The 27508-nt window shown below is 39.5% G+C and overlaps 1 protein-coding gene across 1 annotated transcript; it reads right to left on the bottom strand.

Annotated features, from left to right (window-relative positions):
- Positions 1 to 26291, bottom strand: LOC122642670. Its single transcript, XM_043836215.1, has 4 exons — positions 26176 to 26291; positions 8781 to 9442; positions 1210 to 1250; positions 1 to 1120 (listed from the first exon to the last, which is right to left on the bottom strand). The coding sequence occupies exons 2-4, from the start codon at positions 9097 to 9099 to the stop codon at positions 104 to 106; spliced, it is 1377 nt and encodes a 458-aa protein (XP_043692150.1). The 5' UTR covers positions 9100 to 9442; positions 26176 to 26291; the 3' UTR covers positions 1 to 103.
- Between the last annotated feature and the right edge of the window lie 1217 nt (positions 26292 to 27508).

Raw genomic sequence — 27508 nt, forward strand, 5'->3', positions numbered from 1 at the left:
TGACCAATGCGTGGGGGCACAAAGGTGATAAGGCAAAAACCAGTACGCATATTGTTGTACAGAAAATTAATTCTACCAACGGACTCCCAATTCCTAATAGCAACTACTTTCTCAAGGATCGAAAGGATCTGAAGCGTCCCCCAGAAACCTGATTTGAAGATGATGAACCGGTTTTATGGAACCCCTTCATACCAAAGAAATCTTTCCCTGTACTCCCTTTAAACATAAAGTGTTTCTTCAGTTGGTTCTTAATCAATGAACCACTTCGACGCGATACCGATTGAGTCTGGTTTCTCCTAAAACCACCCTCAAAATGGTCCAAGGATTGGGTGCCATTTTTATCTCCTGGTGCATCAGAAATTACAACCCCTTGGTTTCTCCAAACTGACCTTAAAGCCATTTGCATTGGCTCCGAAACTGATGGAGACTCTTCCACTGCATCAATAGTCTTCAGGCACACAGGACAAGGAGGATCGTGAATCTGGCTCTTTGGTGTTGTCTGCTCTAGGCATTCCGCATGGAAGATATGAGCGCAATGCAGTACACCAGCAATTGGCATGTCACAACCTCTGACAATTCGGTAGGAACTCCACGGGGATTTCTGCCACAGAAGTCTTCCACACAACTCACAATTATGATTGCCTGCAGAGTGTTGACGCAATCTTTCATTCTCCAAATTTACATGCTCTGATACATCAAAGCCATCTTCATCGAAGCTCATGTCAAAACTGCTCGCATTACTGAACCTGAAACCTTCTCTCCTGGAATTCGTGCTGGGTTCTGGTGAAGCGTCCATCTTCTGGAGTTCAGTGATGTTCTTGTGGAACTTAAGACTTGGACTGTTATCAGGCCAGTGAGATGGTGAGACCCTACTTTCACCAGGTGCCAACTTACTAATGCTGCTTGTATCGGCAGAACAAAAGCCCTCACTACCTGACACTGGATTGTGAAATACTAATGGGTAAACAGGTTTTGATATAAAAGGACGCCGACTTGAGAAATGGCGGTAGGGTAAGGACATAGGTTGTTTGTTAGTAGATTCCAATTGGCTGGACTCAGAAAGTGAGGATGGGGACCCCAAACTGTGGGATGCTGCCGATGCTTCAGCACCAAATCGCCTCTGCAATTAAAGTAGGGAACAGTGAAATTGCTCAGTAACACCACTCAAGGTAAGACAAAAGCACATGTGTAGTTGAAACAGGAACTTACCTCAGCAGAGTGAGGAAACAGAGGAAGTTCAGTCCTTGACCCTGATCATAATAAAAGAACTCTTAAAATCAATACTGTGATGAAAGAAATAACAATGAAATTGCTGAATTTGACCCTAAAAATCATATGATGACAATTTGATGCATCAAAATGAGCCTCAAAGAAAATTTTCCACACGACTCCAAAAGGATGCAAAAGAATAAGAACTAGCAACAAAACAAAAGCAGAAACAACTTGAAAGAGAAGGAATACAAATTAAGATCAGCCCATATTAAACTAAAAGCCTCTTATTAGTTGGAGCAAACTTTCCAACACTAAGTCTGCAACAAAGTAAACATATTTGTTTCAATACAAGCTACATATACCTTGTCCAATTGCATAATTTCCAGGCAAATTACAAAGTCGGAAAAAACTGACTGAAAGTAAGAAGAATGAAGAAATGAGTGATGAGAAGTGAGAAATGAGAAATGAGAAATGACAATAAGAGGAAAGAGGCACAGCTTAGGAAGTCAGGAAAATCTCAGCTAAATGGGGTCGGCAACATGGATCATTGCCCTCCAATAGGCTCTATCCAAGGTCATATTTGGTACAAGACCTAGACTATGCATGTCATTCCTTACAACCTCTCCTATGGTCATTTTAGGCTTGCCCCTAACTCTTTTAGTTCCTTCAATCTGGATCAGATCATTCCTCTTACTGGAGCGTCCCCAGGCCACCATTGAACATGGCCATACCACCTCAACGACATTCTCGAAGCATGTCATTAATTGGGGCAATTCCCAAATCAGCTCTAATATGTTCATTCCTTACTTTATCCTTTCTAGTTTTGCCGCACAGCCATCTTAACCATAGTACGAGAACTCGCGAGATCTCACCGAGTTTCTCGGTTTTTGGAAAAGCTGAGACGAGACTGCCTGCTAGTCTCAAAAGTGCAATATCTCGGCAAGATCTCGGATCTCGGTTTGGATCTCGGTTTCGACCCATTTTTTTAACCCACCTACCACTTAAATACCTTATCTAACTCGACATATCTCGGTGAGATCTCAGGTCTCGGGTCCAAATCTCGGGTTGACCCAAAGTTGAGGCTTTAAGTTGGAAAAAAAAAATGCACCAACTCGGCAAGATCTCGGCGAGATCTCGACCCATCTCGGTTTTTCCAAGAGCCGAGTTGGTACCGAGACCCGAGTTTTAGAACCTTGATATTAACATCCTCATCTCTGCTTTTCCAAAACTTCAATCAATATCTATAAAACCGACTAAACAGCAAATCAGAAAATAATTTATACAAAGATCATTTCCCGAAGGAAAAAGCAGCAACAGTTCCCAACCACATGGGGGGAGAGAGAGCACCATGGAAATAAGTAACAAACTGATGGTGTTCTTTTGATTTATTATAGCTAAGAAACCATAAGCCAACAACAAAGGTGCTATATACCTTATTTTTCCATTTCTCTTCACCCTGTCTTTTGTAATTATTAAGATGCAGCAACAACAACAACAACAACAAACTCAGCCTTATCCCAACTTAATGGGGTCGGCTACTTGGATCCAATCAAACAAAGTAGGTAAAAACTGAGAAGTGAAAGAGAAGAATGGGAAATGACATGAGAAGTGAAAAATGAAAAATGACAAATGAACAAAGGAAAATAAAAGAAAAGTGAAAGAGGAAAGAGGCACAGCCCAGCAACTCAGGAGAATCTCAGCTAAATAGGGTCTACTATATGGACCCTTGCACTCCAATGTACCACTCTATCATACATGTCACGAGACAGAGACTATGCATGTTCTTTCTCACAACTTCTCCTATGGTCATTTTAGGCCTTCCCCTTGCTCTTTTAGCTCCTTCAATTGGAAATTGGAATATATCACTCCTCCTTACTAGGGTGTCTCTAGGCCTCCGTTGAACATGACCAAACCACCTCAGACGACTCTCTCGGAGCTTGTCATTGATCGGAGCAACTCCCAAATCAGTTCTGATACGATCATTCCTTACTTTATCCTTCCTTGTTTTTCCACACATCCATTTTAATATCCTCATCTCTGCCACACAAAGCTTCTCAATATGACACTTCTTAACTGCCCAACATTTTGCCCCATACATTATAACCGGTCAAACAATAGTCCTATAGAACTTTCCTTTAAGCTTTAAAAGAATACGTCGATCATACAACACTCTGGATGCACCTCTCCACTTTAACCATCCCACTTTAATTCTCTGTGAGACATCATCTTCTATGTCACCTTCGTTATTAATGATTGACCCCAATATCTAACATAGTCACTTTGCGGTATCTCTCTTTCCTTAATTCGCACCATGTCAAAATCCATCATAGTGTGACTAAAATTACACATCAAATACTCCATCTTTGTTCTACTAATCTTAAAACCTCTTGTTTCCAGGGTTGATCTCCATAGCTCTAACTTAGCATATTAATCCCTGCTTTTGTCTCATCCACCAAAAAAATATCATCGGCAAAGAGCATACACCACAGAACCTCATCTTGAATGCTCTTGGTTAGGTCGTCCATGATAAGCATGAAAAGATAAGGACTTAAGACTGATCCCTAATGTAGCCCAATCGTAATTGGGAATTCCTTGCCCCAACCTCCCACAGATCTCACACTAGTCACCACGTCCTCATACATATCTTTTATTATATCCACATATTTACTCGATACCCCTCTTTACTAGAACTTGTCAGATTAAATTTCTATGGACTCGGTCATAGGCTTTTTCTAGGTCAATAAAGACCATATGGAGATCCTTCTTGCTATCTCTATATCTTTCCATGAGCCTCCTCAATAAGTAGATAGCTTCAATCATGGATCTACCTAACATAAAGCCAAATTGGTTTACCGAGATATGGGTCTCTCTTCTTAAACGAGCTTCAATAATCTTCTCCCAAAGTTTCATAGTGTGACTCATAAGCTTAATGCTTTTATAGTTATTGCAGCTTTGGATATCACCTTTATTCTTATAGATAGGAACTACATTGCTTGTCCTCCAATCATCTGATACCTTCCTTGTGTTCATAATCCTGTTAAACAGATTGGTTAACCAATAAACCCTACAACTTCCAAGGGTTTTCCACACTTCTATCGGATCTCATCTAGGCCTGGAGTCTTGCCTACTTTCATCTTTCTTAATGCTTCTTTAACTTCCGCCATACTAATCTTTCTTACATATCTATGTCGTGTGATGTCTTGAAGAAATATGTAATTGTCTGGATCATTTCTACTCAACCTATCTCCAATTAGAAGTTCACAAATATACTCATCCCATTTCTTCACGATGTCCTTATCTCTTACCAACACTCTTCCATCTTTACTCTTGATGCACCTCACTTGATCAAAACTTCTACTCTTCCTTTCTCTCATATTAGCTATCTTAAATATAGCTTTTTCCCCTTCTTTACTGCTTAGGTTGGTATAAAGACCCTCATATTTCTTCGCCTTTGCCATCCCCACAATCTTCTTATCTTCGTTTCTGGCATCATAATACCTCTTTTTATCCTCTTAATGTTTAGTCCTTTTTTGGTCTTAATGGCTGTTTGGACCTCGATGTTACACCACCAAGTCTCCCTAGGGGCCTGACAACAACCCTTCGCTTCCCCTAATTCATCTGTGGCAACCCTATTAATACAGGTCATCATCTCATTCCACATCACATTGGTGTCTCCCTCAAAGTCCCACTTTCCTTGTTCGACCACATTATCAATAAATGTCTTCAGGAAGTCCCCTTTTAATCTCCACCACCTTATCTTAGGATATATAGGTTCCCTCCTCCGCTTCTATGCACTGAGGCACATATCTAGGACTACCAATCTATGTTGGGTGGTTAGGCTCTCCCCAAGGTTACAGTCCTTACACACCATTCTGTCTGTCCTTCTTGTTAGGAAGAAGTCAATTTGACTGTTATGAATCCCACTTTTGTAATTATTAAGATGCACTTATGTATATTTTATACCCATTCCCATCTCCTAAATCACTCCTACCTTTTTCTAAAATCCAGAATTAGTACATGACTGTGGGCAGTTAAGCACACTCTAAGGAACTCGTCTTCAAGTTCAAATCATCATGTTAAGCTACTGCATGGGTACAAGCACGAGCAGAAGTTATTGCCCAACACTGTTTAGCTTGGTCGAATGATTTATTGAGGCAAATGACAGTTCTGCACTTTGCCGCTCATAAACCATGATTGTCACCTAGCAATGCCAGTATACCACATCAAGAAGTGATCTCAGATGAAGAGACTGACACTTGTAAAAATGTGCAGCAGTTCTGCCTGACTTTTTAATTTAAGTTTAAGTCCTGCCTCTATGACATACCCATGCAATGTGCATGTTCAATGAGATAACTGGTCATCTAGTCAAAGATAAGAGATCACAGAGGGTCTTTGAAGCATCTGTAGCATAATAACTGGCATATATTCATATTCCCCTTCCCAAAATGAGAGAGAGAGAGAGAGAGCAAAAAATGTGAAGAAGAAATTTCCCATATCCAAGCAAGATTTGTGACCAGCGAGTAGTAGACAAATGGTGAGTCTGTCTTAAATATTATATCAATAGCAGTGACTTTATCAAAAAACATAAGCCCACATACTTTGTTGCACTTCATAATTCATACTAGTCTCAATAATAAATTAGCAACAGAATTTATTGTCTAACTACTCAGGTATTAGGTAATCCTCAACAACATGTTATGCATGGACACATGAAAGATACACAGAGTTTAGGGCCCAATGTTGTCCACATGAAAGATACACACAGTTTAGTGCCCAATGTTTCAGTGATCCCAACAAAATAAATCTCAAGGGCCTAAATCAATCCAGTCACTAATTTGGAAATTGGAAGGACTCAAAAGCCCAATAGTTATCGCGTGTTAGCAACAACAAATTAAATGAAAAATAATCTGCCACATTTGATGGTATAGACCCCTCAGGTTTCTTACAATTTCAGATTACCTTCTCTCAACCTTCTTGAAACCACATGCCTCCCTTGGGCTGCTAAACTGAGACGATATTAATTAAACATGTAGTTCGATTTCCCACAAGTTGTGTCATAATACAATACCCCCATTTATAGCTGTGATAAAAACCAAAAGTGGCACTGAGTTCATGTCAATATGAACCCAACGATGGGGAATGGATTTTTCCTCTTCCTTTTTATTATTTGGAAATATAAGGGCATTTTTTTGTCCTTGGAAAATGTTTAAGCTCCCATCAACTGGTCCAAGCTTGTTGAGGGTAATTCTGAGTTTTAATAATGTGTTTGTGTGAGTAAGTGCTCGATTTATCTTAACTGTATAGTCACCTAACAGGAGGAACCTAATTACAATATGTCAGAAGTTCCTAAGGAGATCAAGATCATTTAAGATAAGTTCAGGTAAGTATCTCAAGTTGTTACAAACCTGAGGGGTCTAGGTGTTTGCCTTTTTTTTTAAATCATGTTTCATGTGTGCCATTTAGAATTTGTATTGGTTTTCATTTGCTCAATTATCTTAACTGTATGGTCACCTAACAGGAGGAACTTAATACAATGCGTCAGAAGCTCCTAAGGAGGTCAAGATCATTTAAGAAAGTTCAGGTAAGTATCTCCAGTTCTCACAAACCTGAGAGGGCCTAGGTGTAATTACCTTTATTTATTTATTTTTATCATGTGCGTCATTCAGAGTTTTATTGATTTTCATTTTTTCCTTTTTTTTCACCACAAATGGTTAAGAGTTAGCCCCCGACTCTTCTTCCAGTTTTAACGCTTCAACATGTGATACTTAAGTAATTCAATTATCTTACTAAAAGGTTAATGTTACTGGATTTGCTATGTTACCATTTGAGTTTTCAAGGTTCAAAACCCTAACATGAGCCATTTAGTAGGAGACACAACCAAAGTAACTTCTACAAGTAAATCAGAAGATAAGGTTATACATGCATAGATGAGTCATCTCTCCTTTGGTCAAGTTATCAACTAGCTACCAGTCAACCTTGACTGAACTAGTCAGAAGGTTATACATGCATAGATGAGTCAGTGAGTCACCTCTCCTTTAGTAAAGTTATCAACTAGCTACCAGTCAATCTGGACTGAACTAGTCAGCAGCTTAGCATGCATAAAAGCAAGCAATAAGATCTTAACACCACAGCAATCAACTAATCATTACCTAGGAAACATTTAAAAAACCTTTCTAGGATTTTTTCTTATTATTTACTCATTCCTAAATTCTATTCTTCTCAATTTTTCTTATTTTAATTAATTCATTAAAGATTGCACACTCGTCAGATTCAAGGCCCATCCCCCAAGGCATTCACCTCACAATTACATCAAGCTAAACAATTATCTCAAGCCTCCTGGAAACAGTCAAAGAAACATGTAGCAAATAGCCTTATACATGAGTCAGAGAGACAATCTTTTCCAAGACCCACCTAATGGCAACAAATACGAAAATTAGTGAACACCGTGACAAGAATAGTTCAGGTTCTGAACTGATGAAATTATTGACCAGTAAACTTTATTCGTCTCACTATTAATTGTTTACAAACTTTAATTAAAGATGCAACATCCATATAATAAGTTAGCTGACCTGGAGAACTTTGACGCTTAACCTAAAGTATATTCTTTTCAGGACTAATTTATCACCAGAACTGCATTGACAGTCCAACAAGTGGATCACAAGAACATAGTTGTCACGTCGTCACGGTGATCCAAGTCAGTGGAGGGGTGTCATGTCGATATATCGACATGTCGCCCGCCATGGCGATAATATCGACCATGTTTTATTTTTTATTTTCTCTATTTTTAATGTCATTTAGTATGCTATAATATATACCCTATAACATCAAAAATTAACATGAAAGGGTACTACTAATCTACTATGGTTTAATTCATGAAAGTGTAATATCCATTAATGTATATGAAATCATGGATTATCAAATAATTGATAGCAATAGTCTTGCTGATAATAAAGTTGAAAAATCATGAGAGTTGATATATGATTCATATGAAAGTGACTACAAAAGTAACATAACAAAAAAACAATTACAAGAACGTAATTTGTATTGAGTGAATAAAGCTAATATACAACCCATCTAAATAAAATAAAAAAAATTGCTAATGTGAATATGTGATTGTGTATTAGTGTTTTCTGTTTGATGTTTTTTTAATTTTTTTTTATGTTAAGGAAAAAGCATTAAAATAAAAAATGGTCTAAAACATTATTGTTAAAAAATTAAGTTTTATAATTTGAAACAACCATGTCGCCCAATATGGCCATATGTCGTGGTATGGAATCCATGGCGGCGCCATGGCGATGACATGGAAGCCATATTGGTCGACATTCTTACATCATCCATATCGGTGGTCGATATGCCCACTTCTCCAGCAATATGACACCATGGCGCCACCATGGCGTCGATATGGCGACGCCATGACAACTATGCACAAGAATACCATGATATCCGAGAGATATATCCTCAGCAACAAGATGGAAAATCATTGGAGAACACATTTTAAACTGAAAAAGTCACAGAAAGAACTGATAACAACACCACGTCTATTTAAAGACCAGACAAGCTTAGATTACCTCCCACAGAAGAGGTAGAAGACACGCCAAAGTTGAGTTTCTGCACTGGTGGCGTCCACTGAGGGGCCTGGAAATTTTCAGGCGGGCTTTCAAAATAAGAAAGCACACCATCAGACACAGAGTGGTGATGATTGGAATACTGGTCACTACTCACCCTGCTTCTGCTTTCTCTATTATTTGAGGATAATGATGAATCGTATCGTGGAGCTCCATGGGACCCAAGAGGTAAACCATCCGACTGGAATCTAGAATCCCAGCTCCTTGAGGGAGGAGGAGAAAAGCTTGAGTTTGTCCGCCAAAGAGGTTCACCAGGATCCATGAAAGAGCCCCTTCTTCCTGCATTTGAGTTTGCTCCATGTGGCCCGGCGGCCACACAACAAAGGGCACCCGTCTTAGCTAATTTTTTTAGAAGCAGCAGTTAAGAAGTGCTGTTGTCCAAGGGACCAATAAGTTTTACGGACCCAACTGTGCAAGTTAAGCAATTTCCAAGTTCACCAGAAATCTGTAAAGAAGCAATTATTCCCCAACACAAGCAAGTGTCGTTACACAGTTACACCTACAGTCTAATAGCCAGATGTGTCACTTTTTAAATCCAATTTCCAGCTTCTATCTTCCGGAACGGCTACTTTTGTCACTGGTACTTACACTCAAAAGTGTCCCTTCTGTAAAAGAATTTCAGCTATAACAGTAAGTCAGTGTTAAAAATAAAGGGCAAAGACCAGATTTGAGGATTAAAAAAGATCAAATGCAAAACAATGTGGCAATTCTATAAGAAAACCACTTGCCAAACTAGTATCAATTTAGTTACAAGGGGATCACAACTCTAGGTCGGTTGAGATATCAAAACTCCACTACAATGCTTTGGCAGCTAGACACCATGTTAAAAAGTGAAGATTCAACTTCTATGATATGGTACTAATGAGCTGAGAAATTAGTCATTTAAAAAAAAATAAGGTATACAATAGACATGTGTAGCCTCCCTTCTACTGTTCTACAGACATTTGACAGATTTTTCAAACTGGAAATCGATTATTAATATATAAAAAATACAAAAACACTGCAAAATGATGAAATGAATGACTTACTTCTATATTCAAAAAATTGGACTAGATACCATGTAATTGTTGAGATCCCAAAGAAATGGCTTCTCTAAAAGGCAACACAGCATTAGCACTAGAGTTTTTTTTTTTTTTTTTTTTTTTTTTTTTGGGTGGGGGAACAGTTGACTACCACCTAGAAGATCTTTACTCCCCCGAAAAGTGGCAGTTTCTGATGCAGGAGTAATCCCTTGGATCGGCCCAAACCCATTGGGGGACTCATATGAGGACGAACTGGGTCCAATTAGGTTTTTGGGTTTAATAGGATATTTATTTATTTAGATTTATTATTGGGATTTTCTCTTGTAATCTTTGACTTTTAATGGGTTACCTATTAGGGTAGAGTCCTTTCTATGTTTACATAGGCTAATTAAGATAGAGTTGATTTAGGATTTAATTTCAGTTTTAAACTACCATTACGAGTCTTTATTTCTTCTTTACATACAAGATTGTAACATACACATCTCTCCTCTTCACTTCCCAGCAATCATTCTCTACTCTTCTATTACCCCCTCCTCTTCTTTTATTTCTGTTCTTTAAATACTTATACCATTACTCTGTTTTCTGGGCTGCCAAACAGTCCCATATAAGTTGATTGAGTTCCTTGGTAAACCACCAATCTAACTTGAGGTTTTGGGTGAAGAAACTCGTACCTGGGCGACTCAAATCCCCCAAAATCTGGCCTTGGAACTCCCTCCTATCATGCGATTAAACCAGTTGCAGGTCTGAACATAACACCACCGCAGGGCTCAGTTTCAGACCTCTAAAACACTGGTTTTGCTTGCTGTTTTTGAAAACCACTGGTTGCCTTTAGTAGCAATGTTAGTTGCAATGTTTATCCAAGAGTTTCAGATCAAATCATGATCGTTTGAGGAGAGTCGAAGTCTTGTCATCAATCTCGTTTTCGTCTTGCTGCTGGGAATCGTGGGTTGAAGAAGACCTTCACGAGATATTGGTTTTAACCCCTCTTAATGGATGAGTTCCACTTTTACCCCCTCGTTTTATGATAATTCTGTCTTGTCCTTTCTTTTATGTTATTTCCAAGTTTACCATTTTCCATACACTACACTATTATCCACAATTTATTCTTTTCCCTCAATTAGTTTGATTCCAATTAATTACAAGTTTGCCATCACTTCTTGTATCATAAGCTATCCGATTCAGGTTTTGGAACCCCGGATCCACATCAGTTTCATTCGGAAAGGTATCCATATATATAATCACTATTCCAAAACTAAAACAGTAATTACTCAATTCCACCAAACTATTCCTATATATTGGCCAAAGCTTCACTTTTGAAGGGTTCAGAAACATCTTCAAGAAATATCGTGACATAACATAGTTTTGAGAACATAGTTATTTCATCAACTTTAAAATATTCTGGGAAATTTTCTTTCAAAAAAACAATTTTGAGAGATTGAATAAATGATGGTTTATTGTTAGTAAATTTTATACAATTTCAAGACAATGCTTCCACCTGTCTAGATCCTTTAGAATCATGAGGAAGAGGGCGAAGATCTGAGAGAATTATCATTTGGACAAGCAAGAAACAGAGGGGGAAAGGAAGAACTTAGGAGGAAATGCTTTCCAGGTTCCAAATGCTTTTGATAAAAAAATAATATGTTATTAAAATACAGAAGAGCTCAAAATTATGACAAAATTTTTAAATTGTAGGCTAATTTAGTATAGGTATGAGTAAATATACTATAAAATACATGCACGTACCTGGGATGTAGGATGGATATTTTTAGTATAAGCACTCTGTCAGAGAGAGAGAGAATAGGACTCTCGGGATTAGTGTCAGGACTCTGGCGCTAACACCGAGAGATCTCTCCCCTTTATTTTATTATTTTCTGTTTTCCCCCTTATACCCCTGTACCCTACTGAGGTTATACATATCGTATTTCCAGTCCTCTCATTAACGAGAGGGCTGCTTCTTTGGCTCTCACATTCTCTTCTCTTCTCCTTCTTCCTCCTCTCTTCCATCTCTATTTTCTGCTTATTTACATGGTATCAGAACTATTCTGATTCCTGGTTACAAGTTCACGCTATTCCGCTCAGTTCTCCATCCTCCTCTTCATTCCCATGGCAAGAAAGTGCAAGTGTAATCGAGTACACAGGGCTCTCGGTCTCTCTTCTGCAGCAGGGGGTGTTTTCCCCCAGATTTTCTGAGTTTATCTTCTATCGTATGATGGATTAGAGACATCGTATCACTCTAAGATCAGGTTTGATGTCCTTACTCTGTTTTTCTGGTTATGTTTTGAATCACAGTGGATCGATTATATGCTTTACATTTCTGGTATTATGCAACTGGATTGAGAGATTGATTTTCATGATTCGACTGTGGTTTGTTGGAGAAACAGCATTTGTTGATCGATTTTGAATCAATTTTCATGACTCTTTTTTGTGGCTTTTCTAGCTCTTGTTGTGGCTGTCTGGATCTTTTGATTGAGCTCCTTTTCTGCTATTATTTTTCGGGTGATTGTTTATTGAGTCCCATTGGACTGTTTGAGTGTTGAAGCTTATTGGGGTGATTAGTTGCTTGATTACTTGAAGTTATCTTGGTTGAGGACTGTTGCTGTTTTTTGGTTGTGTTCCTTTGGGTCAATTTCTTGGTGGCATTCATGGGAGAGATGTGACTGAGGTGGTGTCTTCATCACCAAATTTTCTGACCTCTAAGAAGTTAGAAGGTAGTCAGAATTTTCAGCAATGGCATAAGATTGTGTCCCTGGTTCTCACAGGACGGGGTGAGAAACATCACTTGACTGGGCAAAAACCTAATAGCATGGATGCGACTACTTGGGAGATTACTGATGCTCGTTTCTTGGGCCAGATGTTGAACTCTATGGATAGTAATATCGTAGATCTTGTGGCTCAGATTGATACTGTTAAAGACCTATGGGATTATCTGGCTGTTTTGTACTCTGGACACAACAATCTCTCCAGGATTTATGAGTTGTCCCAAGAGTTTTATCGGTTTGATCAGAAAGGTCATCCTCCTACCCAACATTTTGCCGACTTTAAGAGGATGTATGAAGAACTGATGCCTTGCTGCCCATTACATCTGATGTGACACAAATGCAACAACAACATCAGCAGTTGGCGGTTATGGGTTTCTTGGGCAGCTTAGGCCAAGAGTTCGAATCTGTTCGATCTCAAATCCTTGGAGGTGTTACAGTCCCATCTCTTGCAGATACCTTTTCTCGGGTTCTCCGTGTGTCTCGTGACACAACTCAAGCTTCTTCTGGTGATAGTACTGCCCTTGTGAGTAGTGGTCGCAGTGGGGACCGTCAGCCTACTAAAGTTCCCCCAGCTGCAATACCTGTTGGTACTCATGATTCGTCTGATAAGTCTGAGAAGTCTGGTACAGTGAGGATTTACCACCATTGTGATAGACCGGGCCATATTCAGCGTTTTTGTTGCAAATTACATGACAACCCCCCACAGTCCAAGGTAGCCAACACTATTAGTGTTGAACCAGCAGCCCCATTTGTACCTATGGAGGACCGCCGTGTGACTTTGACCATGACAGAGGAGGAATATGCTCAATACAGCCAAGGAAAGGCCTCTCAAGACATTTCTTCCACTGCTTCTTTTGTTCAGACAGGAAATGCCACTGCGTGTCTCTCCACCTCTAGGCCCTGGATTATCGATTCAGGGACCTCAGATCATATGTCTGGAACCTCAGATATTTTTTCCTCTTTTCAAACCTCTAATTCCAGTGTTACTCTTGCTGACGGTTCCTTTGCTACAGTTAGAGGCACTGATACTCTTCAGCCAACTTCTTCTTTGTCATTATCTTGTATCTTGTATTTGCCCAAGTTTCCTTTTAATCTATTATCTGTTAGTCAATTCACCAATGCCTACAACTGTTCTATAACCTTTTCCCCTGATTATTGTGTATTTCAGGATTTCCAAACAAAGAAGACGATTGGTAGAGGCAGGGTCACTGGGGGGCTATATCTTCTTGAGGATACACCTTCGGTTGCTTGTTCCAGCACAGCCTCCCCTCATCAGATCCATTGTCGGCTTGGTCATCCGTCCTTACAGAGTTTGTAGAAACTTTTTCCTAGTTTTCGTTCCCTTTCAGTTTTAAATTGCAAGTCGTGTCAATTAAAAAAGCTCCACCGTGTGAGCTATTCTCCTCGTGCCAATAAACGGGCCACACATCGCTTTTCTTTAGTTCATTTTGATGTGTGGGATCCTTGTCGTGTAACATCCAAACTGGGCTTTAAATATTTTGTCACCTTTGTTGATGACTATTCTCGTGTTACTTGATTATATTTAATGAAATGTCGGTCTGAATTGTTTTCCATCTTTTCCTCATTCATTGCTGAACTTAAGAATCAATTTGGTTGTTATGTTAAAATTTTGCGTAGTGATAATGCATGAGAATATTTTCCTGCCCCATTTACTGACTTTCTGACCACTTGTGGGATCATTCATCAGTCTTCTTGTTCTGACACACCCCAACAAAATGGTGTGGCAGAAAGGAAGAATCGTCACTTGATGGAAGTGACTCAATCCCTTCTCTTTGAAATGAAAGTTGACAAATCTTTCTGGGCTGATGCAGTGTTAACTACTTGTCACCTTATTAATCGTATGCCTTCTTCTCTTTTAGGTGGTGGCATTCCTCATGCTTTGCTTTTCCCATCGAAATCTCTCTTCCCTTTGCCACCACGTGTCTTAAGGTGTGTCTGCTTTATTCGAGACCATACAGCGGGGCTATCTAAGTTAGATCCCAGAGCTATTAAATGCATTTTTGTGGGTTATTCTAGTGTTCAAAAGGGGTATCGGTGTTATTCTCCTGTTCTTCGTAAGTATTTTATTACGACTAATGTTTCTTTCTTTGAGTCTCAGTCCTATGTGGACGAGCCTGTTGTGGATCCTTCATTGGATGAGAATATTCCTCTTTTTGTTATTCAGCCTCCTTTGCAACCTCCTTGGAAACCTCCGGTTATTAATATTTACCGCCGTCATCCAAGAGAAGAAGTTGTTGCCCCCATTAATTCTCCACCTGCTGCCGCGTCTTTGCCGACTGCTGATCCTACCCCTGCTCATATCTTTTCTAACTTGGATCAGCCCATTGCTCATCGAAAAGGTAAACGTCGGTGTGTCCAGCACCCTCTCGCTTCTTATGTTTCTTATTCTGGTTTATCTTCTACCTTTCAAACCTGTCTTTCCATTTTTGCGTCGTATCTTGTCCCTCAGACAATTATAGAGGCATTATCTACTTCTGGCTGGAGGACAACTATGGAAGAAGAATTACAGGCTTTGGAGCATAACCACACTTGGGATCTTGTTACATTGCCCCCTGGGAAGTCTGCCATTGGTTGTCATTGGGTCTATATAGTCAAGGTTAATGTTGTTGGCTCTCTTGCTCGCCTAAAAGCTCGCTTGGTGGCCAAAGGCTATGCACAGGTGTATGATGTCGATTACTTGGATCCATTTTCTCCGATTGCCAAGCTATCCTCCATTTGTATCCTGATCTTCCTTGCCGCCTCTCATCGATGGCCTATACATCAACTAGATATCAAGAATGCTTTCCTCCAAGGTGATTTGCAGGAGGAGGTGTATATGGAGCAACCTCCTGGGTTTGTTGCTCAGGGGGAGTCTAGGTTAGTTTGCAAATTGAAGAAATCATCGTATGGACTGAAACAATCTCCAAGGGCTTGTACAGAGGTAGTACTTGAGTTTGGTTTGTCACAGTGCAATAGTGACTACTCTCTTTTCTATCGACAGACCAACACCGACAAAATTTTTTTGATTGTATATGTAGATGACATCGTGATTACTAGCGATGATTCTACAAGAATTGATAGTTTGAAAACTCATCTACAATAAAGATTTCAAACTAAGGATTTGGGAAAATTGAAGTATTTCCTAGGAGTTGAAGTGGCTCAATCCAGGAAGGGAATATCTCTCTCACAACGGAAGTATACCCTTGATTTGCTTACAGAGGCTGAGATGCTAGGATGTAAACCTCTTGACAATCCAATGGATCCCAATGTCAAACTTGCTGCAGATGAGGGAGATGCTCTTGATGATCCAGAAAAGTACAGAAGGTTAGTTGGAAAATTGAATTACTTAACATTCACTCGGCCTGATATCTCATTTACGGTCAGTCTTGTAAGTCAATTCATGTCATCTCCTAGGACTCCTCATTGGGATGCTGTCATTCGGATTTTGAGGTATCTTAAGTAAAGGTAAACCTAACAAAAAAAATGGGCACCATGACATATGCATGGTATTGTCTCATCTAGTTTTGAGGCCGAACTGTTTAATCACACAAAAAAAAATTCGAGAACTTTCAGTAGAAATTTCATCAACACTAATAAACTTATCTCAGCACTAATATTTTTCTTACCAAAATTTTTAAACCAAAGCAAAATTTATCATGAATTATCATTTATTTCTAATTTTTAGTGGACCATGTTTACCAACCAATGAAGTAGATTTACCAATATGACAAAATTGAGGAGAATGTGCCAATTACGCTTTGCAATGTCAGATATATTTTCCCTTAACCTGAGGGTTTCAGCTTCCCTTTCTTAGGGTTTCTCCCTTGTTTTTCTCCAGTTTCCTTGGCGATTGACGGAGTTTTTTAATTTTTATTTTCTTAAAGAGGCTTAGTTGGAGCGATTACTTCGAACTCTTGCTCTCTCGTTTCCAATCTACTAACCCTCTTTGCTTCTTTTAGATTCCAGTTCTAGAACTAAGTTTCTTTGTGTTTTATTTAATATTTCAATCATTTGCTCTAGTATTGGTTTTCTTTTGCAGGTTCTCTCACGGATCTGGAAGTTTCTCTCGAAGATCCTACAGATTTCTACGATGATCTAGATCAACCTCTGACTTTCAAAGCAGAGGCTCCAGAAATAGATAATTGCTACTTTGAGTTCTCGGAAGGGTCGATACGATAGGATATTGTCTAGGTAGGCAAGATCTTCTCTTTCAACCTAGGGTTTGTGTCGGCATCTGGAAGTCAGACAGATCAACCCTAAACTTTATCTTCTTCAAATGGACCAAATCAGCGAGGTTTTCTTAGCACTCAACGATGACCCCTGGCTCATAAAGCAACACCTCATTGCTTTCCAGGAGTTGAACCAGGGAATCCCTCAGTTAAGGTTTGGTTCAATGGACATATTGCGCACCATGCTTATGATTTACCACTTCGTCTTCATACCAAAGCAGTTGCAGAGCAAGTAGCTGGTAAGTTAAGGGTACTCAAAATGGTAAGATTGCCAGTTTTGCTCATTAATTTCAATAGATCTCTTGCCATCCGTTTATCCCTATCTCTAGATGATCCCCTAAAAACTGGTAGGAGTTTAAATTAGCATGGTTAACACCTGATTTGGGTTGAATATGCTTTTGCATAGTTACCTTTGTTCTATTTTTATTGTGGCTTAACAAGCCATAATCTGAGAAATTGTAACACCAAGTGGCAAGAGACTGGGTATTAGCTCTGTTGAGTTCACCCATTTATATCAAGATTCCCGACGGCTCTGCTTCAATACGCTCTATGGAGATTGGCTTCGTGGGAGGCTTTGCTACTCGTCCAACGGCAGATATGCAGATGCGCCTTTTGGCGAAATCCATTATCATTGAACTTGAAGCTCTTTTTCCTCTCCCTACACCCTCCAATGCCCCATACTTGTGGGAATGATTATGCACTGCTTCCGCCGGGGCATAGTTATCAAGGCGTCGCCATGGCGGGCGCCTTGCCGCCATGGCGGTGTCGCCTTGAATTTTGACCCTCTAAAACGCCATGGTCGCATTTCCGCCTTGATAACTATGCGTTGGGGGGATCCTGGACCTCAAGCTTCGGATGGCGGTTTTAAGGGATTCCATGAGGGTTCCAAATTTTTTGACAATATCAACTAATGGAGCACCATCTCTGTGACCTGATCCGGTCATACATTCAACTGGAAAAGACCTACCAATAGTGGCTTTGCTCGCCCGGCAGCTCTCCTTCCCACACGATCTCAGTCCTGTGGTGAGAGCACGACAACCCACTAACATCACAACCGTAACTAGAAGATTCTAGATTTAGAGTGGAGATTCACCATGTTCTTTCTGCATGTGGGAGAGTCCTGTTGCAAACTTGCAATTAACCCTCGTGCTGATATTTTTTGCAAGATGCGAGATTCTATTCCTTTGAGCTTCCCCTCCATAGACCCAGTTCTTCAAATGGGCATCCCCTTCTATCACCTTTTTAGAACGTTCTAAGGCTCCTAAGCTGCCTCTTAGGCCTAAACTACAACTGTTGCAGCTCCTGGGCCAAGCCATATGACCCATAACACCTCAGCCCTGACCCCCTATCTAGGATTGTGAACTGCACACCTAGGCCAGAGACAACCACGCCTGACCCACCCTCCTAGGTGATTATTGAGGAGTTGGACTCAGGGAGGAAATTTCAGGTCAGCCTGATAAGTCTCAAACAAAGCATCTGAGGTGTCAAGTCCATTACTCAGAAACTTCAAGTGCATGAACATCTCTGGTCTGCTCTTTACTTCATCTCCTCCCCCGAGAATGCTTGATTGGCACCAACCAAGGCAACGAAAGAAAAAGCTCAACGATGACATCTTTGGTTCTTAGATCAGGAAGTGACTCCCCCTACTGGTTCCTCCATTAACTCTGCGACAGGTTCTTTCAATGCTTCAAGGGTTTGAGTGGCTGCCCAAAACACCATGAGTATCATGTGTTGGAATTTCCAAGGGAGCGGTTGACCCCTAACAGTACAATATATGGGCAGCCTTTGTTCCACCATTCGACCATGTTTGGTTTTCCTTATGAAAACTAAACAGTCAAACTTTTATGAGCAGAATAAAATGAAGGTTGGGTTTTGCACATTCTTTTTCTATTGACACCCAAGGCTTATCAGGAGGACTATCTTTTGTTTTGAACTAATGATATATTAGTTTCTTAATTCTCTGCTTCTAAAAGGATTTTTTTATTTGTCAGCATCTGACTCATCGCTTAGATTAAGTTTCGAATTTCATTCATCTATGGTGAGCCAGACCAAGGCCAAAGATAATCTTTCTGAAAGGAACTAGCTCACTCGAAAGGACAATGGATGATCCATGACTTTGTCCTGGAGATTTCAGTAAAGTGCTCTCAATGGAAGAAAAGTCTAGAGGTAGAGAACAATCAGTGCTCTCTCAATTTAGTAACACTAAATCTGAACATGGCTTGGTAGAGCTAAAATTCACAGGGTCTGCGTTCTCATGGTCTAATAAAAGAAAAGATGAGGAGTTAATCATGGCAAGCTTAGATAAAACCTTTGCCGATAGTGAGTTTCTTCAAAATTATGGTGACGTCTCAACTCACCGTCATAGTTGTCAAGGCGGCGGAGGGGTGCCTAAGCACTTTGGCAACAAGGCACCCAAGTGTTATTTATTATTTCCTCTCTTTTCTAACATTTTATTTAGTATGTTACAATATATACCTTATATCATCAAAAATCAACATTAAGCCACATCAAGTCATTAAAAATCAACATTAAGCCATATCAAGTCATTAAAAATCAACATTAAGCCATATCAAGTCATCAAAAACCAACATTAAGCCACATCAAGTCATCAAAAATCAATATTAAGCCACATCTAGTCATCAAAAATCAACATAGAACTACAAGACAGCAAAACTGAAGAAGCAAGCTATTGGAAGTTTAAAACAATCAAAACATACAATCGGTTTATAATGTTCTTGGAATTGGTCATTGTCATGGTATACCTAGTCTCACATTTGGTTTATACTATTCTTAGAAAAATGATCTTATCTATAAGTAATTACATTGCTTTCCAACAAATCCAAGATTGCTTAAATCTGATTTATATTGAAGGAGCTATGTTTTGGTCAAACCTTATATATATACGATGATGCAGCTGCCGTCAGGGCAAATAAAATATCCGAGTCTGATATAGCTAAAATGTTAGCTACTGGTTTTTCTAGACAACTTTGTGGTTGGTGGGATTTTTATCTCACGGATCAAGCTAAATCTCAAATTCTAGGAGCCACAAAAATGATTTCCAAAAACTAGACACTACTATACACCTGTTGAAGACGCAGAAAATACTCTACTATACACTCTAGTCACCCATTTTGTTAGACATACTGAAGTCCTTCACTGTAAGGTTATACCAAGAGAGAGTGATGCAGGTTCATCATAGAAATTGGCTTATTTCTTTAGAAATAGGCCTAGGGTTGGGTTATATACATGTTGGGCCTTTGTTCCCAAGGGTTTTCTATGTATTAGGCCACTTTAATGAGCCTAAACTAGGGGTACATAGGTTGCATACGGGATTAGCCCAATACTTAGTTTATTTTTATGTTTTTTAATTGAACCGGTTCAAATTGGTTGCATCCAATTGGTTCAATTTCAGTGATCATGTGACTTGGTTAAGTGGTCATGTGATGTAAGTTGGGCTGGATTAGGACTCTATAAATCCAGCCATGTTTTGAGTCTATTTCCTTTAGTATTCTAGTTTCCTAGTCAGTTTAAGTTACTTAATAGGTTAGGGATAGGGTTAGGCCATTCCTTTTTAGTGTCTAAGTCTATTTTTGAGTCTTCTATATAAGTTTGTAAGGGAAGCCAGCATTGAACACGAATTTTGATTAATAAAAACTCAGCTTTATACTTGCTGCCTTTGTTGCTGTTGTTGCTCCTTGAGAGTGTTGCATCCTTGTGGGTTCATTAAGGGGGAAGGGATTGGCGGATCTCCAATCGACTCCTTGCATCATGAAGATCGGGAGGGCTGCTACTTATCTCCTTGCATCGTGAAGATCGGGAGACCCCATTGTTCATCTTCAAAGCTGCTACCATTGAAGATCTCTTCAAATCCAGTAAGTTTGAATCTGAACTTTGTTTAAACCTTCTTCTCACTCCTACCCTAACTAGGATTCCTCCATAACTTCAAATCTGTCCATTAGTTTCAAACCAAACTTTCAGCATACATCCCTTACATCATTATGGACACTCGATCCAAGTTTCAACAAACCCCCACCACCCTAAACCCTAGAATCCCCTACTCCTACCTCCATTAGGAATTGTCTCAAATAACCTTATCTTGCTACCCAACTCACCTAACGTATTTTCATTCACTCAAACATCATAAAACCTATACCATTAGACTTCCCTACATCTGCCCATCATTACTATATAAGACATTCCTAACCTAAACCTAACTTTAACCCTAATTTTGACCCAAAACTCAAGTTTCACCCATTCGGATGACCTGTTCAGATCAGATCCTGGTTGAACTGGCTCCTAATAGGTCTCCTACCTATCTAGGACTACATTATTGGAGCCTAACAACACAACATAGATTAGTGGTCATGGATATGTGCCTTACTACACAGAATCATAAGAAAGGTGAGCTTATTTGCCCTAGGATAAGGTGGTGAAGCTTAAAAAGAGATACTTTGAAATCATTTACTGATGAAATGGTCAAACAAGGAAAGTGGGATTTTAAGGGAGACACTAATACGATGTGGAATGAGATCATTGTTTGTATTAAGAAGGTTGCTAAAGATGTCCTAGGCGAACCGAAAGGAAAATGTCATTCCCCTAGAGACACTTGGTGGTGGGATGATGAGGTTCAAGCAACCATTAAGACTAAGAAAACTAGTTTTACGACATGGCAAAGGACTAAAGATGTACAATATCTACAAAGGTATAAATTTGCCAGAAATGAAGCTAAGAAAATTGTAAGACAAGCAAGGGCAAAGAAATATGAAGATCTTTATAATAATCTGAGCACAAAGGAAGGGGAAAAAACTATCTATAAGATAGCTAAATTGAGGGAAAGGAAGGGTAGAGAAAGTGAAGATGTATTAAAAGTGAAAATGATAAAGTACTAAAACTACTAATAAAGGATGAGGACATTAAGAAGATATGGGAAGGCTATTTCTGCAGCCTACTAAATGAAGACACTTTGAGTAATAGTGTTCCGAAAGGTTATTTCTGCAAACTACTAAATGAAGCCACTTTGAGTAATAGTGTTCCGGAAGGTTATTTCTGCAGCCTACTAAATGAAGACACTTTGAGTAATAGTGTTCCAGAAGACTGCACTGCCCATCAAGACACCACATATCGTAGATATATACGAAGAACCATGGTACTAAATCTCGTTTCATTTCGATGTTTCGGTTTGACCGAAATTTCCTAGATACCGAAATTTCGTCGAAAAATGGTATTTTTCTGTGGGTGCAAAATGCCAAAAATGACCGAGATTTCCGAAATTTTCGAACCGAGATGACAGAAATTACCGAGATTTCCGAAATTTCATCGAAATTTTCAAAATATTCGAAATATTGCATTTTTTCATATCGGACTTGCGTTTCGTTTCGGACAGGTTGAGATACTCGAAATATTCGATATCTCGACCGAAATTTCGCGAGTTTTAGTACTATGCGAAGAACTAGGGTGTCTAAAGTAAAAGAAGCTTTAAGTAGGATGAAAGTAGCCAAGGCACAAGTCGCACATGAGTTCCCAATAGAAATGTGGAAGAGCTTAGGAATCTGTTGTTTATCTTGGCTAACCAAGTTGTTTAGCAAGATTATGAGCACAAGGAAAATGTCAAATGAATGGAGGAGAAGCATTTTGGTTCTGATTTACAAAAATAAAGGTGATATTCAGAGTTGCAATAACTATAGAGGCATAAAATTAATGAGTTAACTATGAAATTATGGGAGAGTGTTATTGAAACCCACCTAAGACAAGAAACTACTATTACGGAGAACCAAATTGGTTTTATGCCAGAAAGATCCACGACAGAAACTATTTACTTAAGAGACTAATGGAAAGATTTAGAGAATGCAAAAAGGATCTCCATATGATCTTTATTGACCTAGAAAAAGCTTATGACAGAGTTCCTAGAGAGTTAATCTAGCAAGTAATAGAGAAAAGTGTTTCAACTAAATATGTGGACATAATTAAAGATACGTATGATGATATGGTGACAAGTGTAAGAACTATGGGGAGCCAAGGTAATGAATTCCAAATTACAATTGGGTTACATCAAGGATCAGCTTGAATGTTTCTGGCTAAAACTTAAAAAGGAAAATTTTATAGGACAGTCATACGACTGGCTATGATGTATCGAGCGGAATGTTGGGCAGTTAAGAAGCATCATGTAGATAAACTTAGTGTAGCGGAGATGATGATGTTAAAATGGAGGAGTGGCAAAACTATGAAGGAAAAAGTAAGGAATGATCGTATTAGAGCTAATTTGAGAGTAGCTCTGATACATGATAAGCAATGAGAAAATCATTTGAGGTGGCATGGCCATGTTCAACGGAGGCCTTTGGATGCTCCAGTACGAAGTAGTGATTTGATTCAGATAGAAAGAACTAAAAGAGCTAGGGGCAAACCTAAAATGACCTTAGGAGAAGTGGTGAGGAAAGACATGCATAGCTTAGGCCTTGTACCAAGTATGACCTCGAATAGAGCTGATTGGAGGGCAAGGATCCATGTAGCCGACCCCATTTAGTTTGGACATTTTTGTTATTTTTTTTTGGTGAATAAAAAATTCATTACAAAAGAGAGAAAGCTACAACAGCTCCCTTAGTGAGCGAAAGAGGAAATAGAAAAGAAGGGCCAAAGCCTTAAACAAAGGAAGCTTGGAGAGAGATGGAGTGGTGACCCCAGGAGACAACAATAAGCCTGTTCTTTGGGGAGTCATTACAAAAGGAGGGAGGAGCCGAAGAGAGCCGAGTTTTTATTTCAAAGGAAATACAATCCTAAATCTGCTGATGAGATCGAGATGTGGAGGTCCATTTCCTAAGGTTACGCTCCATCCAGATGTGGTTGATGACTGCACAAAAAGCTAACTTTCCAACTATCGCAAATAAAAAAAACCAGCAAAAGTCATATCGATCCAAAGCCACTCTCTACTGAAGGGAAGAATTCTTCGACTTCTAGGCCAGCATTTAGCTAAAGAGGAAATAGCCGAGGAGAAAGGGCAAGCAAAGAAAAGGTGCTCAGTATCTTCCACATTGTTCTAGCAAAGGCAGCATGAAGGGGAGACGGCAATCTGGCGATGGCGGAGGAAAGGCTGCGTTGGAATACAATTGGAGAGAGCTCTCCAGGCTGTAAAGCAGTGACAGAGGATGTGATGCTTGAACCAAAGAAGATTTCTCCAGGGGACCAGAGGGCTTATCATGCGAATATGATCCCAGGCAACTTTAGCACTAAAGGAACCCGTCGAGGAAGGCGACCAAATAACGCAATCACCTCTCCCAGATGGGCATCTAATGATGGAAGGGAGAGCGGACCAATTGTTGGTAAGCGTCTGATGAGTGGAAGTAGGCGGAGTCCAACCAATGGGATCAAGGATAGCAGCATCCTGAGAATGCCTAGGAAGACCCGATCTGTAGATAACTCTGGGCCTGACAAGGTGGAGAAGCATGCCCATAGGGTGCCAATAATCCAACCAGAGGGAAGTAGAGGAGCCATCTCCAATGCGAGAGCAGATAGCTCCCTGGACTAGGGAGCGAGCAGTTAAGATCTTGCGTCAGACCCAAGAAGCATCAGTAGATGGAGAAACAGTCCATAAAGAATCTTGCTGAAGGTGCCTCAAGTAGATCCAGTCAACCCATATACTTCTCTTTTTAGAGACAATCTTCCAGATCAGTTTGATGATGCCTGCTAAGTTAACCTCTTTGATTCTTCGAATACCCAAACCACCCTCTTTTTTTGGAAGGCAAACTGAAGCCCAGCTAATAGGGTGGAGGAATCTAGAGGAATCCGTGCCTTTCCAAAGAAAATAGGCCATTAGGGATTCCAAAGCCTTGATAGTAGAATGAGGCAACCCATAAACACCAGACCAAAAAATGTAAGAGGATTCCAACACTGATTTGATAAGACCAAACGACTCGCATAAGAAAGAAGCTTTCCTTTCCAGAGTTGAAGTCTTTTCCTGATGAGATCCAAAATAGGAGTGCAGTGGTGCTCAGAGAGCCTAGCAGGAATCAGAGGGAGACCCAAATATTTGACAGGGAACTGGCCAACAGAAAACCCCACTTTTTCAATGAGGGCAGCTCTATCCAAGTCAGAAACCCCAGTAAGGAAGAGAAGGGAGTTTGATGATTAATACACAGACCCGATATTGTTGTTGTTGTTTGTATATATATAAGAAAATTTGATAACAAATATCGACAAATTCTTGCCAACAGGTCAGATGCACTTAGTTTATCTTTTGTTGATTTATAATTTATCAATGTTATGTAGTGAGTAAAGGTTAAAACATATGAATACACTACTGCTAACACTGTAAATAAGTTTTTCTTTCCTGTCTTTTTGATTGGCGAGTAATGAACATCACCAGATCAAGGATAATAAATGCCATCTATAATGGACCTTCAGCAATGGTACATTGGTACTCAGAATCATGAGAAAGAAACAGAGGGGAAATATGGATTCAATTTATTTATCATGAAAAATATTCGATTCATTTTTTAGCAACAAACGCTTCAGTAGAAGAGGTGACACTGAAAGGCTACAGAGGAACAAAACAGCATCATATGAACACAAAAGCAAAGGGACTACTACTGAACTAAAGGTTAGAGCCGGATATATGTAGAGCTTCCATTATGCAACCTTTTGCTTAATTGTCTAAAGTGAGGTATTCATGGCATCGACCTATCCGGTCCAAGCTTTGCTAGGAAAAAATAAGGATTCATTGAAGCTCACGACATTCATGGGATGGCTTCAATAGGAACAAATTAGAATCCTAGAATACCAATCAATTAGTATAAAATAAACAAAAACTATCACGGCTATCAATTGACCAGAAGTGCATCAGGTAAAATCAGAGTCGGGAATATGGAATGATGAATGGACGAAAATAACATGATCTCTGACGAAGCAGTATTTCAAAAAAAAAAAAAAAGTTGAGGCAGAGAAGCACAAAGTAACGTAAGCATATCCATGTAGCAAAGATGAAAAGGTGATAGAAAAAGCGACAACTGAGGATGACAATAAACGCAGTCCGGGAACTCCAACCCATAGAGAGATGGAAAGGAGGTAGACATATGAAGATAGCAGTGGAGAATCAAACAACGATAAACGATTTTTGGAGAAAACTGACAGATTAAGAAGGATTCCAAGAATCAGGAACGACGGCGGATTATTTTTTTATTATTTTTTCCCGAATTCAATGAAAGCCTTAATATTTTATAGAAAATTAATAGAAAAGAAAGAAAATTAAGAAACAGATAGACAATTTGTAACTACCAAGAAATCTTCTCGCAGACACAGTAGAGAAATTCGAAGAAATTAAAAGGAGACACGTACATACCTTCAAGACCGGTGACGATTTCTGGGGATGTGCCGGAAGATGGGGAAAATATAAACCCTAGTTTTGACGGAAGACGGTGAAGAGGTGGGCCGGTATTATAAGCTGACATGAGTGCGCGCGCGCGCGCGCGCGCGTGTGCGTGTGGGAGAGAGAAGGGAGCGCTGATAGAGATGTGGCTGCAGAACCCTCCAAAGCCAAAAGTCGAAAAGAACTGACCCACAATGCCACAAAGCGCATCGGAGAGTGAGAGAAATAGAGAAGAGCAGAAATTGTATGTGCAAGGTCTCCCCCTTCCTCGCTATTCTGCTTCCTTTATATGGTATGTGTGATGTTGTATATTACTTTGGATGCTTTGGGACTAAAGCCTTCAGGAGGGTGGTGCTGGTGAGTATGCGAGCGGTGACCAACTGACCATACAAACGAAGTACTTGGAAATGAAAAAACAAGTCGCGGGCCGCGGGCGGGCATACGTACGTAGTTACGGACCAACAACTCACGCGTTCTACTTTTTACAGCTGCTCCTGAGCGGCGACATTCCCATCTCCCACTACCCAATGTCTCTAACTATTTTTTTTTTTTTTTGGGGCAAATTTCACGGACACCCCCAATAACTATTCGAAATGACACGGATACCCCAAACTTTGAAAAAATGTCAAAGATTACCCTTATTTTATGAATATATATCAATTTAGTCAACTCTGTTAGGCTTTTGCAGTTAAGTTGATGTTAGTTTTTTGATAATGGCCAAATTGCCCTTTGGAAGTGACAAACTTACCATAATACCTTTAAGGGTAAAACCCCCAACTTAACCAAAAACAAACTGTACATTCATCGTTTTCACCTCTTCAAGCTGTCGCTGGACTGAACGGAGAAGACGACGAAACAGTGGGCAATAACAACCAGCTACCATGCTTTGAAGATAGAAGAAGGAAGAACACCAACTGCGGTATGTTTTCCCCCTTCAATCTTTCCTGTTCTTTTAATGTTCATGAAAATATTCTGATATCTAGAGTTTTGAATATGTTTGAAATCTCAGACATTCAAGCTTGAGCATCGGTGAAATCCATAAGACATTCAAGCGATTGATTTGTTTGTCGAGAGATACCGTGGCAAGAATATCTCCGTTGTTGCAGGTTATCTCCTTGGTCAAACTTGTTTTACTATTTCCCACAGACAGCTTTGGTTAAAATGATTTACTCTTAATTTTTACTCTTTTTTATTGTTATTTTTAGTGTGAGTTCAGTTCTGTTTTAGGCCATGGATCTCTCTCTCTTTGTCTCTGGAAAAATGATATTGTATCTTATAGTATTATGTTTTTTATTCAAGAATGTAA

This window comes from Telopea speciosissima, chromosome 10, assembly GCF_018873765.1.
Source record: "Telopea speciosissima isolate NSW1024214 ecotype Mountain lineage chromosome 10, Tspe_v1, whole genome shotgun sequence".
Lineage (NCBI taxonomy): Eukaryota > Viridiplantae > Streptophyta > Magnoliopsida > Proteales > Proteaceae > Telopea > Telopea speciosissima.

Coding starts and splice junctions, on each gene's coding strand:
- LOC122642670 (XM_043836215.1), bottom strand. CDS start 9,099: ATGGATCCTGGTGAACCTCTTTGGCGGACAAACTCAAGCTTTTCTCCT. Junction 1,251..8,780: donor TTCTACCTCTTCTGTGGGAG/GTAATCTAAGCT, acceptor TATTATGATCAG/GGTCAAGGACTGAACTTCCT. Junction 1,121..1,209: donor TGTTTCCTCACTCTGCTGAG/GTAAGTTCCTGT, acceptor CTTTAATTGCAG/AGGCGATTTGGTGCTGAAGC.